This window comes from Morone saxatilis, unplaced genomic scaffold (assembly GCF_004916995.1).
Source record: "Morone saxatilis isolate NCDOM2014 unplaced genomic scaffold, NCSU_SB_2.0 Contig23, whole genome shotgun sequence".
In the NCBI taxonomy this organism is placed as follows: domain Eukaryota; kingdom Metazoa; phylum Chordata; class Actinopteri; family Moronidae; genus Morone; species Morone saxatilis.
The window spans coordinates 22,204,261-22,221,786 of NW_023339796.1; the positions used below are offsets into that span (position 1 = coordinate 22,204,261).

Below are 17,526 nucleotides of genomic sequence, written 5' to 3' on the forward strand. Positions count from 1 at the left end.
TTGGAAATTGCAGTTACAGCCATGTAAAATAATATATAAATATTTTCAACTGCATAGTTTTTTGTTTTTGGTTGCTTTCTCTCTGTCCACCTGCTGTGCTGGCAGATGAGCTGAAGTTCCTGATTCTCCTCATCGATGCAGCCTGATTAATCTGCCCTCTATTTTTGTACATAATGCAATCGAAATTAACATGTACTCTCTGACAGCCCTAAAATAATTAAAAATACTGCTGGGGAAGTCAACATGAATGTATTCATAACTATATCATGAGTGTATTTGAGTTCATGGTCGCCTCTATCTTGCCAGGAACCACAGAGCCACAGAACACTAACGGTGCCTTTTGGTCTGACGCCGGTCACGTTGGGGGGATGATCCCCTGAATTCTTTCAAAACCTTCCCTGTAAGAACTACAGTTCCCTTGTAGATATTTGATGCAGGTGCATTGTTTTTTAACGACAAAGTCCAGTGTGTGATATTTATGTTTTATTAACAGAAATGTAATCAGTAAACCATAGATAAACTATGATTGTTCAGTGCCGGTATATAGGCTCACCCTGTATGAAACGAGTCGTTACGTTGCTTGGCTGATTACTTTTAGGAATTGTCACCTTTTATGTACATCATACTGGTCCTACCTACACGGAGGCGGGACTCTTTCTGCTGCACAGTACTGCCCCGATTCTTGCCAAGCGAAGAAGAAGGCGGATGTGACGTAGTTTTAGACGGAGGAAGCCGGGCTTTAATCTAGTTGCGTAACGTTGTTGTGTTTTGCTTAGTTTGAGAAGTTATATTATCTCCTTGTGCTGTTCTTTTTGTCAGACGCAGAGTGAACAAGCGAACTGTCAGTCAGATTTGCCAGTGGGAGATCCTTCTGCATTGAGCGAAAATCCTCAAGCTCACATCCATCCAGAGTAAGACATCGTCTTGGAGGTTTGTCGCGTCATGGCAGGAGCTGGCCAACCTACCACAGACCTTTTGCGACTTATTTATGCCCTTGCGCACTTAGATCACCCTGAAGTTGCAGTGAAAAACACCTTCCAGTTCATTCAGCAGGTAAAGTCTCAACCTGGGGCAGACGGTGAGCTTGCACCAAAAAATCCAAACGCTGAAATCAACTCTCTGTCTAAAACAGTGTTCTGAAATGCTACCACTGTTCCAAATATCAGGCTTGGTTCTGTTTGCACGTCTAACAATACCATGTTACTGTTGTTTGCCACGTTAGTTGATAGTTTTAAAGGTGATTTCCACTGGTCTTTCTTGCATGATGGGATCGATGATTGGTATTGTACTGATCTAGCAGTTTGGCTTTCCATCGTATGGATAGCAGTTTTCATGTTCTTATTGTGATTTGTATTATTAGGCCAGGACTTAAGGCGTCGCTTGTAGTGCTGCCAGGCAGCTTCTCTGCTCGATAGTGGGGCCATGGAAGACACTGGCATTGTGCCCCACAGTCAGAGCCTAAATAGCTGTGGTTCCACGTTTCCAATTCGTGCATGTAGAGAGCAGGCACAGAAGTTTAACAGAGAGGAGGCAGTCTTCTTTCTTCTTTCCGCTTCTAATTAATTATGTTATATATCCACCAGGGTCAACCAGCAGAACAATATCAATATGGTTAATATAATGTTCCTGTGCCCTAAGTTAAAATAATAACATGAAAGAGAATGTTACTTTTGTGGTTTTTCTTATGTTATGTTTTCTCTACATTTAATAGGATATATTTTCTGGTTTAAAACCAGCTTTCACATGAAATAGAGGAGTACTAGGTGGCAGTAATTGGTGTAAAGCAAGTTAACATTACAAGTGATTTCAAGTGAAATCACCTTGGAGGTTAGCTGCTTTGGGGGCGCTTCAATTTTTAAGTGAAATAACATGGAGCATCCAATACATGTTACGTTATTTTCCGTGAGGAGGTTAGTGCATTGAACTTAAAAATAACAATGTTTCCAGGTACTCATGTTTTTAATTTAAATGCTCACTCAAGGCTTTTGCATCAAACATGTAACCTTAATTTTTTCTAAGGCAACCGGTTTTCCTCAAATTCTTTTAAGTAAACTCCAACGGTATCCGCGGTTTTACAGTGCTGATGGTGAAGGTTGGCAGATTGAGCCTCTCTTGAATGCAGACCCCACCCGATACCTTTAGCTTATTATTATTTCTAATAATAAACATCAAAGTAAATTAAATTGCATTAATGTCCAGATTGCCACATGTAAAATTAACAGGAAGGAATAAGCGACAAGAGGATACTAATGTTCTACAGCCTCATTTCAAAGTGACAGTTTGATGACTCAAAACTTGAAACGTATCGACTTAAGGAATATAATGTAGTATCTCTGATCTCCATCTCATCTTCATCCGACCTTATCCGCGGATTGGCGTCGGGGGGGTAGCAAGCCAGCAGCGGCCCTGGAGGGCATCCTCCACCAGGATCGCCCGAACCATCTAAAGCTGGCTCCTTTCAAGAGCAGCAAGAGAGAAGCGCTCAAACTCCGGAGTCCTTCGCAGACTGCTCCATATTCCAACCCAACTTCACCCACCAGATGGTGAGTCAGTTGGACAGTCCGCCCCTCTCTTCTACGCCGAGCTGTCCAGATACATGCGGGCCCGTCAGGTCTAATGGGATACGATCACAAAAATCGATCCATAGACCTTTGGGCTCGTAGGTGCTCTGGTACCACGTACACTTATAGCATCGCCCGTATGTACGAAGCATTGGTGTTTTGTCTGGACAATCCCTGACTAGCCACAGAGAGTCCGAGTAACAAAAACACCGCTCTGCGTTCAAACAGGGAGGCCGTCCCTCCCAATCACTCCCCCTCAAAGTATCTCCATAATTGCCACATGTGGTGTTGGAGTCTCCCAGGAGAACAATCCGAGCTCCCCTACTGCGAGCCCGGTATACAGGACTTCATTGCAGGGTCTCCAAGAAGGCTGAATATTCTCCACTGCTCTGTTTTGGGCATTAAGCACAACAACATCAATAGTCCCCCCCCCACGAACACAGATCGTTAGGTGACCCTCCGTCACCGCGGGGAACTCCAACATAGCGCGCTCAGCCAGGCTAGTTAGTATCCCCACACCGGCCCGCACCCTACACCAACTCAGAGAAGCAAATAATGTCGACCCCTATCCAGGATAAGGACCAGAGGTCTCTACTGTGCTCTAGAAGTAAGGACCATCAGATATTAAATCGCATAGCGCTCCACCTCTCGCACCAGTTCCGGCTCCTTCCCCCCCAGCGAAGTGCATTCCACGTCCCCAAAGCTTTTGTGCCCGGGTCTGGTCTGTCTAGGCCTCCTGCCCTTTTGCCACCCATTTGGCATTGCACCCGACCCCAATGGTTTCTCCCGTGAGTGGTGGGCCCGCGGGATGAAGATGTGGCCACGTCACTCTTTCGGGCTATGCCCGGCCGGGCTCCATGGCAAGCCCGGCCACCAGGCGCTCTCTTTCGGGCCCCCCTTCCAGGCCTGGCTCCAGACGGGGGCCCCCAGGCTTCCTCCGGGCTGGGTCTCATATATAATGTATATGTTTCAGTTGTTACTGTTTACTAATGTTAATATTTTACTACCACAGTTTGTGCCCCCAAAGTTGGCACAATATTGCTTTGTTTGTAGAAAGCATGAAAGCTGCAGAGCTGGTATCTGCTGTGTTACACTGAATACACACTGGGCTTGTTTGTAACTCATGTGAGGAACTTCAATGATAATCCACCTGAGAGCTTCCACCCCCGTCTCTGCCTTTGTTGAAAACTCCCAAGAGCCCTTTACTGAGTGGATCGTTCAACCTGGGCCATTTTGTTTTTAATGTTTATTCAACAATATGCATTACTCAAACATGGCAGAGTAGTGTGTGTTTTCTTATGACCCTAAAAGCTTTTTTAACAATCCCATGTCAAGTAATGTAATCATGCATTGCGTCTTCATTGCAACTGGGTAAAGTTATGCATTACTATTCCTATTTCATCAGTCATACTACGATTATGTAACCCTTATTTTTGCAGAAGGCATCAAAAAGTTACAATGTCTGGTCCTCGCCTAAAAGTTAAAATGGCTGTTTTCCGAAAAAGTAATCGAACAAGCACTGCAATTAGCCACTTTTCCCATTTTTAATGGAAGGTGGGTGATATTCTACACTCAGTGGCCACTTTATTAAGTACACGTATACAATCTAATGCAATCTGATACAACTGCTCAGCCATAAAGTCTACTTTTGTTATGCCTATATGTTACGTTTTTGTTGATGCTGTCATAGAGTTGTTAATTAACTTATATGTTGTAGCATTTAGGTGATAGTGAGAGTGTTGTACCTGACTGAATTATATTCAGAGGTGTTTCTAATATCCTGCCCACCCCATGTAGGCTATATAAGTGGAAAGGACAAAAAACACCTCTTAATATAATGCAATCCAGTACAACACTTCCACTAACTATGACCTTAGTAATACTAAACATATAATTAAATTAACACATTCCAAACAATGTCAACAAATGGAGCACAGAGCAAAAAGTGGCGGGATTTAGGAAGGGATTAACAAATATTATATAAAGACCTAAATCAACAGTGAACTAACAAGTATTGTGTGTGTGTAACAAAGCCTAATATATCTTATACCTCTATTAAAACATGATACTGTAAACATTAATATTGACATAACCCCAACCCCAACAAATGCACTATTTCCTCCTGTTTGTGTGACATTTTTGTTAAAAACCACATTGCCCGTCTGTTTTAGAAAATCACTTACTCGTTTAAAAAAATCAAACTATATATCTGTGAGCCATTTTTAAAGTTATACTGTATGTCTTAAGTCAGAAGACATGGGCTTGGGTCTGAGTGCCACAGACAGGGTAGGAAAGTACTAAGAGACAGACCCTGTAAACTGCTAGATTAACTACCCAGAAGTAATTTCTCCTGCTATATGACATCATCAAATATAATTTTGACACCACAAAGAATTATGGGAGATTAAAGTAACAGCAAAGGTGTGAAGATTTAGAGCTTAAATTACATTTCAGGAGTATAAAGCTTTTGCTTTATCTTTCTATCACTGTGTATAGTATAATGGTCAATAAAAAAATTCATTTGTACAAAATTACTTACCTGTAATAAGTTTTTACTACAACATGATGAGGTTTTATAGAGGAGTAAAGTGTCTGACTGCAGTTTCCCCGCTGATTTTTGGCTGTTGACAACCGCAGCACTGTGGTAAAAATATTCTGCCATCTGAGCCAGTTCCTCTCTCATTTCCAAAACAGCAGATTTCACACAGATGTTACAGAGGATCTCTTTTAGTCAAAAGGAAACTGTAGTCTAAACTGGATGCGTGATTGAGGTCCCTCCACTTGAGATAAAGATAATGTATTTCCCTCCCACCTCCCACTCAGTGATGCTGCGACACAGAGCCCAGAGGCGTACATGGACACAGGTCAAGTACATCCCACTCAGTGTCGCTTCCTCTTGGGTGATGAGTTGATCTGGCAGAACACGGCACGGCAGGTGGCTCGCATACCAGAGATCCTCATTTAGCAGAAACATGTAAAGGATGCTGTTCTCCAAGTGGGAGTAGCTGTGTGTTTGTTGTGTGTGCACTTGTGTGTGTGTGTGTGTGTAGGCGGCTGTGCAAAATCACTGGGTGCTCGCTAGAATGGGACTATTTACCTGCCTGTCAGTCTTCAAGGAGAAAAGCTGCTTTATTCATGGACAGGTAATAAGGTTCATTTGTGCATTTTTCAAATGTTTTTATTCTAATTTGATATTAAGCTATTAATGCTAATAAGAATGAATAAAACAAATAAATACATAGGCTGCATATGCATATGTCTAAATCTATGTAGACATACCATGCAGTTGGTATAAGCCTATCTTAGAGCATTAAGGAAAAGCTGTTTTGTAACGTTACATCATTTATAAGCAAATCTACATATGCAACAACACATTCCACAATCTAATTAGATCATTTTTGTCATTATTGGAAGCTGTGGTGTTAAGAAAATGAAGGTTCAAGCATGAATTCCTGCTGAACATTATGGACACGTGTCTATTCATACATGCGATATTGGAGAAGTGACATTCCCTTTAGATTTAGTGTAAAAGTAAAAAAATCCTAAATGTTTTCTACAATAGATAACAGTTTGACATCTTATATAATTAGGGCCCGAGCAGGAAAGCACTGCGAACAAGGAACTGAAACTGAAGGAATTATTTTATTCATCAATGAATCGCATTTTTGGCGGCCGCAACATGTGCGAAAACTCATGAAACGTGGCATACAGTTCGACGGTGGCGGAAATGTATGTATTATATGAGTCACGCATATAGGTGTGGCAGAATGGCTTGATCACACCCCATAAACTCAGCCCCCACGGCATGTTTTATCGATAATATATGAAAATAAATGTGTGTCATGAGAAGACGAACAAAAAAAACTAACTTCTCCTAGGGAATCGACAGTTGTGCTCTTTGTGGCTGTGCGTTAAACAGTGTGTTTGTTTTTCTGGTGTTTTGTTAAAATTTCAATGATTTTGTCATTAAACAGGACGTTTTCATATAAATAAGTGTACTTTGTCCAATCTGCAACAAACTTCACATGTTTGAAAAGAGTCCCGGCCTGAACACGTCTTCTTTAGTCATACTCTTAGCGCCACCAACTGGAATCAGGTTGTAAACCTTATAAGGGGGTTGTGATCTGGTTTATGTGAAATTTTCACAGACTTGTCTACACATGATTTTGCTGTGATGAATGAAGCCCATCAAAATAATGGGTATTGTTATACAATTTAGGTTAGCATGCATTTCTTGTAATTTAACCAAAGTGAGAAAACGCGGCTTTACTAATGTTATTGCTATTATGACCGACTGGCTAACTGGCCAGCCAGAGGGGTAGCTGTGCTAACTAGCATACTATGCCTATAGTATATTTCCCAAGTGTAAAGGTAATTGCATTTTATTTCCACGTCTGTAAAAGGTAATGATACTCTACTAACCACCTTCCTTCCTTTGTATAGTATCACTTCCTGCCACTCACAGTACAGTACCACCAGCTCCCACTGCATCAGCCTCTCAAACCCCCCAGTAGCAATAATCAGTGCAGTCAGGGGGAAATTGATGTAAAAAAGGGGCATTATAAGGTTCGGGGCTAGAATAAAAACATTTGAGACTATAGTCCCTAATGCCCAAGGCTGTCAGGACCCCTGCTCTTGAGCTCTGCTGTGATAACTCTATTTCTTTTATAGTTGGCATACAATACCTCAGGGGCAGCTTCGGTTGCCTGCCTCATGCTACGCTGTTGCATCTAGCTCTCCCCGGTTTAATGGTACTTTTACTAAAGTTTGCCTAAAACTGCTAGAAATGTACGAGGTGGGCGGATGGGAGGACTTTCTACTCTTTAAAAGAGTTTGGGAGAGTCATTGGTGTGTCCTTGCTGCTGACAGCTGGTGTTACTCAGACTCTGCAGCAGAGACGAGGGAAAGTAGAGAGGCTACTGTGGAAATATGCCGTCATGCAGTTTTAAGCAATTCTTCCTTTTTTGTGTGCTTTTTCTCCACTTCCTGATATGAACACAAATAAATTGTGATATTGTGGAGTAACACTTCAAAGTTTTTTTATTTTTTTGGAAAACTATACAGCTCATTTAGTTGTCTAAAATAAACTACATCACAAACGTGCTTTATTTTCAAAAGCATTTTTATTTAGAGACGACCGTTTCAGCTGCCTGAATCGTCAATGTGGTGGGATCAACTTCTGACAAGCGCCAAGCCCTGGAAGAAAAGAAAACTAGTGGTGCATATTGGCAAATAAAATTCTGATTAATTAAATAGCCAAGTGATTGCCACACACAAACTGGGGCTGTGAAGGGTCCGGGACCCCTGGGCAGTTGGCCGCTATGGTCGGTTGGTAATCCAGCCCCTGCCACAGGTTTTCTGTCATTTAGTTTGATTAAACACAACTCTTTGTTTATAGTATATTGCACTTATGGTGTGTAGTCTTTAAATAGTAACACCTGAGTGAAGAGAAGTGTCTCACTGTGTGGTTGGGTGTGGTCAGTGACACAATAACACCCCGAATAACACAACACCCTGAACTGCAAACAAGAAGGAAAATAACAAGATACTTTGAGTCTTGAGTATAATAAAAAGGCTGTAATATTACAGGTTGACAGCATTTGCCAGGGGGACATAATCACAGACACTTAAGTAGCAATCACAAAAATTCAATTTCAAAATTACTTTCAAGACATTTCACATAGAAATAATAGTGCCTTGGATTTTTCCATCTTCTTTGCAGTTGTCGCGGCTCGCTTTTACACACTTTTTTTTATAAAATAGTTTTCTTCTTTTTAGACACCCATTTTCACTTCTGCTTCACTGCAGCAAGGTGAGAAGGTACACTACTGGAGGTCAGCAAAAACAAGATTTTCAGCTGCTGTTAAGTTGCTCTTAACTACATGCTTAAACTTGATCTGACATAGGGCCCCTCTGCAAGACAGGGCCACGAGATTAAGTAATAATGCAGGATCCACTTGAACTGATATATCACTTCGGAGGTGCAAATTCCAGAACAAATTTACATTTATTCTAATTATTATTATAGCGTTTGACATACAGTCAACCTGGGACTTTTGGGGCGGTTGGAGCCATTAATAACTGGGCAATTGCCCAGTTTTATCTTCAACTCAACTAGATTTATTACATCATATGCGTTTAATTTAAAATCACATCAATTCAAGTTGTATAATGAAACTGCTTTTACTTTGAGGATATCCCTACTTTCCACTGCTTAAAATATGACTTTCCATATCAAATGTCTTGCAACTTTTGAATTCTACTTAAATTCCATCAATATCATACATAATTTTGCCTTATTTTGGCAAACACAGCTCCACTCAGACCAAACTGCAGAATATGACAAACTGTCAAAAACTGACATGCTGTGAAATATGCACGAGAAGCAGTGCAGCAGCTGAATTTGTGCAGTGTGTGTTTCACAGGATATCACTGGACGGATTGAAAACTGACCAAATGATGCAGAAAACAGATCTTAATGGTCGCCATTTGCTTATCTACAATTGTTGACTTCTTTGCAAAGAATAAAAAGAGGCTCGTGACAGTCGCTCATTAGCCTCCTCCCATAGACACAAATGTATCAAAATGAGCAAGATTTGGGTTCATAATTAATTAAAAGATAATGTGTGCCTTATGTTGCAGCCGTTGTGACTGAGATGCAGCATTCATGCCTCAGTAAGCAAGTAAAATCTTGTTTGTTGTTTTTGCTTAAATAATAAAGCGCTGGTTTTCTGTGAAGAAGCCTGTCAATAAATTGACAAAAACTGATTATGCAGAGGTTATCTGTTTTTCGTTTTTTTCTTTTCAGAGTACAGCATGCACAGTAAAATAAAAGTTTGAATGGATGCTGATTTCATCCAGACTCCATGTAGCTAGTATGTCATGAAAATTTTGTGCAATTAACTTTGTTTTCAGTCATTAAAATTCAATTTCAGTTCTCAGGGTAATCAAACTCTTCTCTCTAGGTAAAAGCAATTTGAATCCGAGAAGCCTTTGTGTTCTGTGCCTCATATACGGTCATTCAAGGCTTTGTAGGAAAGTATATTATCGAATAATAAGATGCCTCAGCGTCACTGAGTGTCTCTCTGTAATAGAAATGGTCAATTTCACCCCTGCGCACCATCAGGGTGCCAAGCGCAGCGTTTCCAGCGACAGCACTCTTGATGATGAGCACCCTTATTTAAGGTACACACACACAGTTGACACTTTTGGCAAATAATCATTTAAATCAGATTTTGCTATTTAAGTTGAAGCATGAAAGCACAGTCCGCCCACCCACACACCTGCTGTCACCGCATACAAGTCGGCAGATCTGTTCCGATGTGAAAAATGCATCACTTGGTTATGCTTTGCTTCCAGTCGTCGAGAGAGGAAAAAATAAAGGACTTATGCAAGGTAAAACCAGGCGGAGGAGGTAATAGGATTTATTTTTCTGTCTTCTTTTAGTGGATTTTTAACAAAACTGTTCCTCTTTTGCAATTAATGATGAAAAGTGCTGGTAAAAGACTGGTGGTGGACTAAGTGAAGGTTCACGGTGTCGAGCCGAGTCTAGTGTTACTTGTGCAGGTAAAAAAAAAACAATGAACCAGAGAACTGGCTCATGTGCTATAAAAAGGCAGAACACCACTTCAGATTCTCCAGTCAGACCCACCAACAGCCTTTTACAAAACTGATGATAATTGCCAGGTGTGTTAACCCTCATGTGTGCACAGAGAGCGCACACCAGCATGTAACCCAGTCCAGATGGCGTACAGTAGAGTACAGTATGCATAAATACACTTCTCCCTCTGGGACTTTAACGAAACTTGACATTTGCCATGCTTTAGTGCCTCTGTGGGGTAGCAGCGCATACACTGTGCTTTTAATCCAGCCTGCCATTTTAAAAAAATGTCTGTGCAAGCTCTCTCTCGTCTCTCCCCCTAGCCTTTGAGAAATGATGCACCTTGAAAATAATCTTTAAAAAAGATTGTGTGCATACCTTGAGAGCAAGCGGAACTATTTGTTAGAGGTGCAACACAGGGTAATATATCCCAAAGGGACAGTTTTATAGGAGCGTTAATGTTTGCGTGTCTACCTTGATGGGTGGTTGTTTGTGGACCTGGAGAACTGCACACACAGGTCTACATATAGCACACAAACAGTGCATTTGCATAGGTGCTATATGTTGAAAAAGACGTTTTCCAGCACTGCTTTTAAGTCAAGAATATGCACGTGGATATGCATACTGTAAGTAGGCTTAGTCACTCGCAGCGTGCATCTGTACAGTACCTTGATAGCAGAGGTGGCGATCTGGAGGTGGTGCAGTCGCCTCAGGGTGCTCTCTCGATCCGTGAAGTAGGAAGCGGCCAGCTGATGGAGCAGCTCCAGAGACACCACTGAGCTGTTGCTGTTACCCTCTGACTTCTTATTCAGCTTCTGCTTGTCCAGGAAAATGGTCAAAGACTCCTCTCCTGTGGATCAATAATCAATCAATAAATTCAGTCTTTAAGTCACCTAAGCTATATTTTGTATGATTATTTGACAGTGTTGAAATTTCTTCTGGAACCTTATCGACGAAAGAATTGAATCCTCTGCTTACAGGGGGAAAATTACTGACGGGTCACTTCCATTATGACATTACACTGTGCCAGAGCAACAGGCTGATGATTTTATCCTTGGAAGAACTTAAGTGACATTCTGCGTCTGACATTTCTTTGGCAGACCTTCACTGTCTCACTGTGGTTTTGTGGTTTGTCTGCTGTGATGCACATAATGTATCATTTGCTTTTGCTTCGCTCCCTTCACACAATTATAGAACCATTAACAAAGCCAAGCCTAAAGACAATGGGTTGTGTTTTTCTGTGTCCTCTGATGGTGTTACGTAACATGCTTGTGGCTCCCAGCCATAACTGAAAGGGAGAATAAGGTCTGTTTCAGTATGTGATTTAAAATATGAAGTTTCTCATGAAATCAAGTTTCTTATTTTAATAGATACTAATTAAAAAGGGCAATGAGTGACTGCCAGTGTTGCTGTTTCATAGCATTTGGAAGTGCAGAATTAGACACCAAAAAGTCTGATAAGGAGTTAATTGTTGGACAGATAGCCTATATTCATATGCATATATGGAAATGAATCAGAATTTATACATTTTCATTGTCATTCTTACATTATCCAATTGTAAAAATGTGTATCTGTTACACACAAATATATAAAGTGTTTCAATATTTTGTCAACTAAAATGTTCTTCTTCTGTTATGTCCTGACCAGGGGCCTTTTCCTCTATGTTTTGCCTCAATATCAGACTTGAATCTGCCTAGATAGACTAGTTATGGACTCCAAATCCAAACAAGAAAAGTCTTGGAGGAAAATTAGCTTATGGTTAGGTCTCATCTGTGGCGAGAAATCAGTTCAGTCAGTCAGCATTATAAGGCTCAAATATGTTTTGTGGCTCCTTTGATAAAAAGATTGCTGTCCCCAGGCCTAGTAGCTAACTAGCAGAAGCAAACTAATACTAAAAATATATATCAAATGTCTGCTCGCCACAGTGTCACATTTGCTAACATTTTTAAAACATTCAGCAGTGCTCTCATTGTGCCTTGTCTTGCTAGCTGTTTGTCAGTTTAAACAGGAAATAATAACATGGATGAATGTTTGAATGTGAAACATGCTAACTGTAGCTTTTACTCTTAGCTTGCGTGGTGGGGCATAATGTCACCAGTGTTTGGTGGAAATGTAGATTATTGTCTCATCTCTGAAGTCTGAAGTCAAATCCTTAGAAAAACAGGTGTGGAGGGGGTTAGCCGTTGTTACTGTAGTACACTATACGTGCCACAAGGTTTTAATAAAGAGTTATTGTATTGGTTTGCCCTACACTAAGTGTGATATTAAATAAAACTGCCGTCCCATTTCTCTGTGTCATTTTATGGTGTTATGTAACATGCTTGTGGCTCCCTGCAATAATTTTAAAGGATAATTATGTCTGTTTTAGTATGTGATTTCTTCTTAAAAAGAAACTAATGAGTTAAAGGTTTCTCATGAAGTTTTTTTATTTAAAGTTACTATTTTAAAAGAGTCTTGCCAATGTTTTCCCTAAAAAGAATAACATTAGTTGGGTTTAAATCCATGGTATTTGGCTAATAGTGACAATCGGGCTCTGTCCGAGATCACTCCCTATTATAGTGCACTATATTTAGCCTCCACCTCCTTATTTGACAGTCTGAATTCTGAGTGTGAAATATATACATGATGCAATGCCCTTAAAAATGTGTCCACGCAGTCAGAGGAAATATCTTGGATGGACATTTCAAGAATATTGTAGGACGAATTGTCATTCATGAACTTTTTCATTTGTGAGAGGCTGCTGCACCTCTTGCACTATGATCCCTATACACAATTCACAATATTATTTCAATGTGATTTTCTTACTAAACCAATTTATGTATGCAATGTATTTGTAATTAGCAAACAAAACCACAGCATTACAGTTACATAAGCACCATATGACAGTGTAGTTATCTTAATGACTAAAGTACATTTCTTAACTACAGTATGCCATTTTAATACTGATGGCACAGAGCTGCCACTCATGACAAAACCACAATTTTAAGTGCTGCTGATGGCTGAAAGCTGGATTTGAGAATGCCTGAATCCAGCCCAAACCTTCCTGCCACAACAGATCAATACAGACTGTGAAACCTGTTCTCAGTAGGCCTGCTCACAATGACTTTTCACACATTGCATTACACATTGCAGTTGATATACTAATTGTTCATGAGTCACATTTTTTTTCTTTTTACGTAAAAAGTAATTTTGGGAGGTGTATGGGTGTGTAATGAGCGGGCACGCAATGTGCCACCATTGAAGGTCTGCTGTGGTTTTGTTAGCTCAGGTCTTTTTTTCTTTATTTATAGACTGGGCTCAGGTCGGACTCGGGCTCATTTAACTTCTCTCCTTTCATTGTCCCCATAGTGTATGTGTGTTTTTGCATGTACCAGCACGAGCATCGCAGAGAGCTTTTTAACTTCTCTACTTTCATTGTGCCCATAGAGAGTGAGTGTGTGTGTGTGTGTGTGTGTGTGTGTGTTTGCAGCATCAAATAGAGCTTAATTGGGGTCGATGTGAAAAATTGCAGACGGTGTCGGGCTGGGGCCGGGCTAGGTCTGGAATTGTTGGCCCGTGGAGGGCCCTAGCTGGCATTGGTGATCGGCCTGTGTCCATAGCAAACACTACCTTCTGCTAACAGTCCCATACTGTAATGCAACACCTAAGTACCAAGTTTTTTTTTTTTGCTCAGCTTCACCAACACTTGCATATTACGGCCTGATTCTTGAAATTTTTCAGATAAGTGCATTTTATTTTTGACAATCATTAAGACAATTTATACACTTCAACCCAGCTAACATTGTGCAAATGTACTTCACAGCTCAATGTAATCATGGCTGGCGAGACAGCAATAAAAAGCACAAAAAAAGGAGATGAAAACAGTAACACAAAAAAGAATAAAAATACAGATCTGGGATGTGTGCATTCGCTCAGCCACAGACTAATCAGTATGCAGGCTGGCTCGGCCCATTTAGCTGAAGCTGTTAATTACATATAGAGTCTAACTATCAGTCTGCCGCTGAATTCATCTCTCGTCTCCCACGCTGATGCTCCGGTGCATGCATCCAGTGATAAGTGGCACCAAAGTTAGGTGTCTGAGCATGCAAACCGAACACATCACTAAAATATCAGAGACTGTTAGGAGTGTGTGTGTGAATGGGTGGTAGCCAGCTTTAGAAGATGTATTGGTAATGTCAGATTAAAATGATAGCGTTTTGTCATAATTTAAAGACCATTATATATATATATATCTCATGAGTGAGTAAGTATCCACTGCTATTTTATACATTTACTGTATATTGCAGACTGATCCGAGTACCCCAGCCTTGTAAATCTCCCCTGACTCTGATGGAACGAACGCTTAGGTGCTGAGATGTTTATACTCAATTTCCTACAAGTCCCTTTATAAAAAACTGCCAACTGTAAAGATGTATATATCTAGGCTGCTACTGTATGTGATGACCATGGAGGGATCAGCAGTGTATCAATATCATGAGGTCGCCGCTCTAAACGTAACCCAGGTCTCAGTCTTGTTTTGTGAGGTGCACGCGATCGATACTGCTGGTGATTCTGTTTTGTGAGTTACTTCTCTCCTCGGAGATAGCGGCTAAAAAGAAATCCAATAGAAACAGACATATGCTACGAAATGGATCAATTTAATCCCTCTCCTGCTTTGTAAGGCTCTTGCAGCTGATGTTCATCAGGAGGAAGGATAAGTGGAAAATTACTGAGGAAAACAACTTGGGTTGAATGCTGCAGGTGCAAGGTGTGGTACTGTTGCCATTGCTGCTTTTCACTTGACATTTTAACTTGAACACAAGTGCACAGATCCTACACTTCTGCAGCGCTACACTAACATAGGCTATAACTCAGTGTGTTTTACTGTGAATTCCTCTGAGACTTAAAACGAGTAGCTCTATTTTTGGTGTGTCCCAACACTTCCTAACCCGAGAATAAAGGCGAATGTGTCACCTGCAGTCCTTCCTTACCTCCCAGGGTAGCAGAAACTAGGAAGTGGGTCCCGTACTTCTTGATGAGGTTTTCGTTGATTTGCTGCAGGGTCGGCCGTCGCCCCAGTAACCGCAGGTTGCGTAGGAACTCTGGCGCTAAGGGCAACGGAGCTTTGAGGAAATCTCTCTTCTCTGTCGCCAGGCTGTTCACCTTCCAGTGGCTGAACTCCCTGAAATGATGAATACATTAGAAGGTGAATACACATGGAGATGATAACCATTACACATAGACGCATTCACACACAAGAGACTGAAAGGTTCTTCATCTTCTTCAGCGAAGAAGCCAGAATAAAAAGAAAATGTACTCGTCAAATTGATTGTGACTCAAATTGTTACAGGTTAATGAACACCTTCTATCCATACTCTGTTGATTTGTGCTGTAAAATCAATGAGACCATTTACTCTTGTCAATGCCAGTGTCTTGTATTAGGATAATACAAGTATATCTTGGTTTAACATGCAAATTAGGGTCAACCCAACTCCAGTGTGGCAATGCACTAAAAGCCTATTTGGTAACTGCCAAAAACACCAGAAGAATAATAACTTCGGTTGATGACTCATCTGGATGGACTCTATGGTCTACAACAGTGGTTCCCAACCTTTTTCCTTAAAGAATCCCTTCTATATCATTTAGTAAACTAACAACCCCTGACTGAGTTTTGTGGATATTTCATATTATATTCAAAACTGTACAAATAGCGTAGTACCCAAATAGTGAGCTGAGTAACTACAAGAAGTTTGTGTACAATGAGTGATTTGGATGAATTTTTAGCAGATTATTTCCTATTCCAGGAACTTTTTATAAAATTCTTTGTCTGTATTTTTTTTTAATGTTTGACATGATTGTCATACTTACTGGGCTTCTGTTTTGACAAATTCAGGGTTTTCTTTTTCAGGCAATTTACTTTACATTTACATTTCTTCACAGAATTGAACCTACTCACAGTACTTTTAAGATGTTCTTACACTTACACGCCAATCAATAAGGCCTCGCAACCCCTGATGAAGCTTTGGTAACCCCTAGTGGAGTAGTGGGGGAATTACTGGTCTGCGAGCAAGATGGAAGTTTGCTTAAAGGGGAACTTGGCAACTCTAGCCATTTCTTCGCTGGCTTTCATTTTTGTCATTGCATGTTTTCTCAACGAGCTCCACCCTACAGCCCTGGGACATGTATTTCACAACACCCAGGTCGAAAAAACTCCCTTGCGCACCCTCCTCCCCCCTTGTCTACCGCTGCTGATGTTGCCTTTTTTCGGACGGGCAACTTTTTCGTGTGGAGCCAATATCTACCGAGGTGGGTATACATTAACATAACCGGCATTGAGGGGGGCGGGGCGTGTGCCGTTTATGTATGAATTGCCGTAAAGCCGTTCGTGTTTCTCGCTCGTTCTCGCCTTCTCGTGATACTTCCTAATTTCCAATTTTAAACCGTGACGGTAGTCCCAAAGTTGCAAGGGTTGGGTTTTCCGCCTGGGGTCGCCTGAGGGGGGGGGTGGGGGGGTCAACCATTTTCACCGGAACAGGCCATTTAACCATCCAGATGATTTCTAAACGGGTTTATTAAGCTGAAAAAGTTGCCAAGTTCCCCTTTAAACCACCTCCTGAGCTCGTTGGTGTCATTTACAGCAATCCAGTGCATAAAGGGTATTAAGAGTAAATGGAGTCGATGGGTGAATCAGAGGGGACTTAATACTTGGTCCCTTTTACCCTTTTACTTTCTTCAAGCAGCTAAAATTGGAAGTGTTTTTTCCATTGACCTTTGACTCCTTCAACTGTCTGCTATTACCAGAAAGCCTTAGTTCTATTTGCTGTAAAGACAGTGCCCTCCTCACCTTTTGTGCTCTAAAATCTAACCATGCTCACACATAAATGCAATGTTAAAAGGCAAGTAAAGGCTGTCAGCATTGTAAGCGCTGGTCTTGTGTTTGTTCACATTTACTCCAGTGTTCCAAAAACTAATGTAGAAATGATTAATTGATGTTAAACTGTTACCTTTGGGACTTCAATTAAGTACTCAAAATTAGATTAGATTGCCTTCAGATGCTGGTTATATAAGTGTTATCAATATTAAGGACCTTTAAATCAGTCACTGCCATGAAAAGTAATTATCACAATACTCATTAGATTCAGTTCAAGTTAAAATCTTTTTAAAACTGCAATAAACAATATTTCATATGAAAATTGGTCAAATGTAAAAGGTGTCACCTCACTCTGCAGTTCCACTCAGCTCTGCAGAACATTGTAGTGCCTTTCAGCTTATTGTTTTGCTTTTACAGCCCAATCTGACAGCAAATCTCTAAAAATAAATCTGTATGCTACCTGCCCAGCTTTAAATGGCAGACAAATAACATGTGAACAAATTACAGTCACATAT

The 17,526-nt window shown here is 40.7% G+C and overlaps 1 protein-coding gene across 1 annotated transcript in view; it reads right to left on the reverse strand.

Moving 5' to 3' along the window:
• brinp2 (bone morphogenetic protein/retinoic acid inducible neural-specific 2) overlaps positions 1–15,322 on the reverse strand; it is a gene marked incomplete at its 5' end in the record, with an annotated part of 97,383 nt that extends 82,061 nt beyond the window's left edge. Inside the window, 2 exon segments of the mRNA XM_035671200.1 lie at positions 10,830–11,011; positions 15,132–15,322. Of these exon segments, the coding sequence (XP_035527093.1) occupies positions 10,830–11,011; positions 15,132–15,322 (373 nt within the window).
• Positions 15,323–17,526: the final 2,204 nt, after the last annotated feature.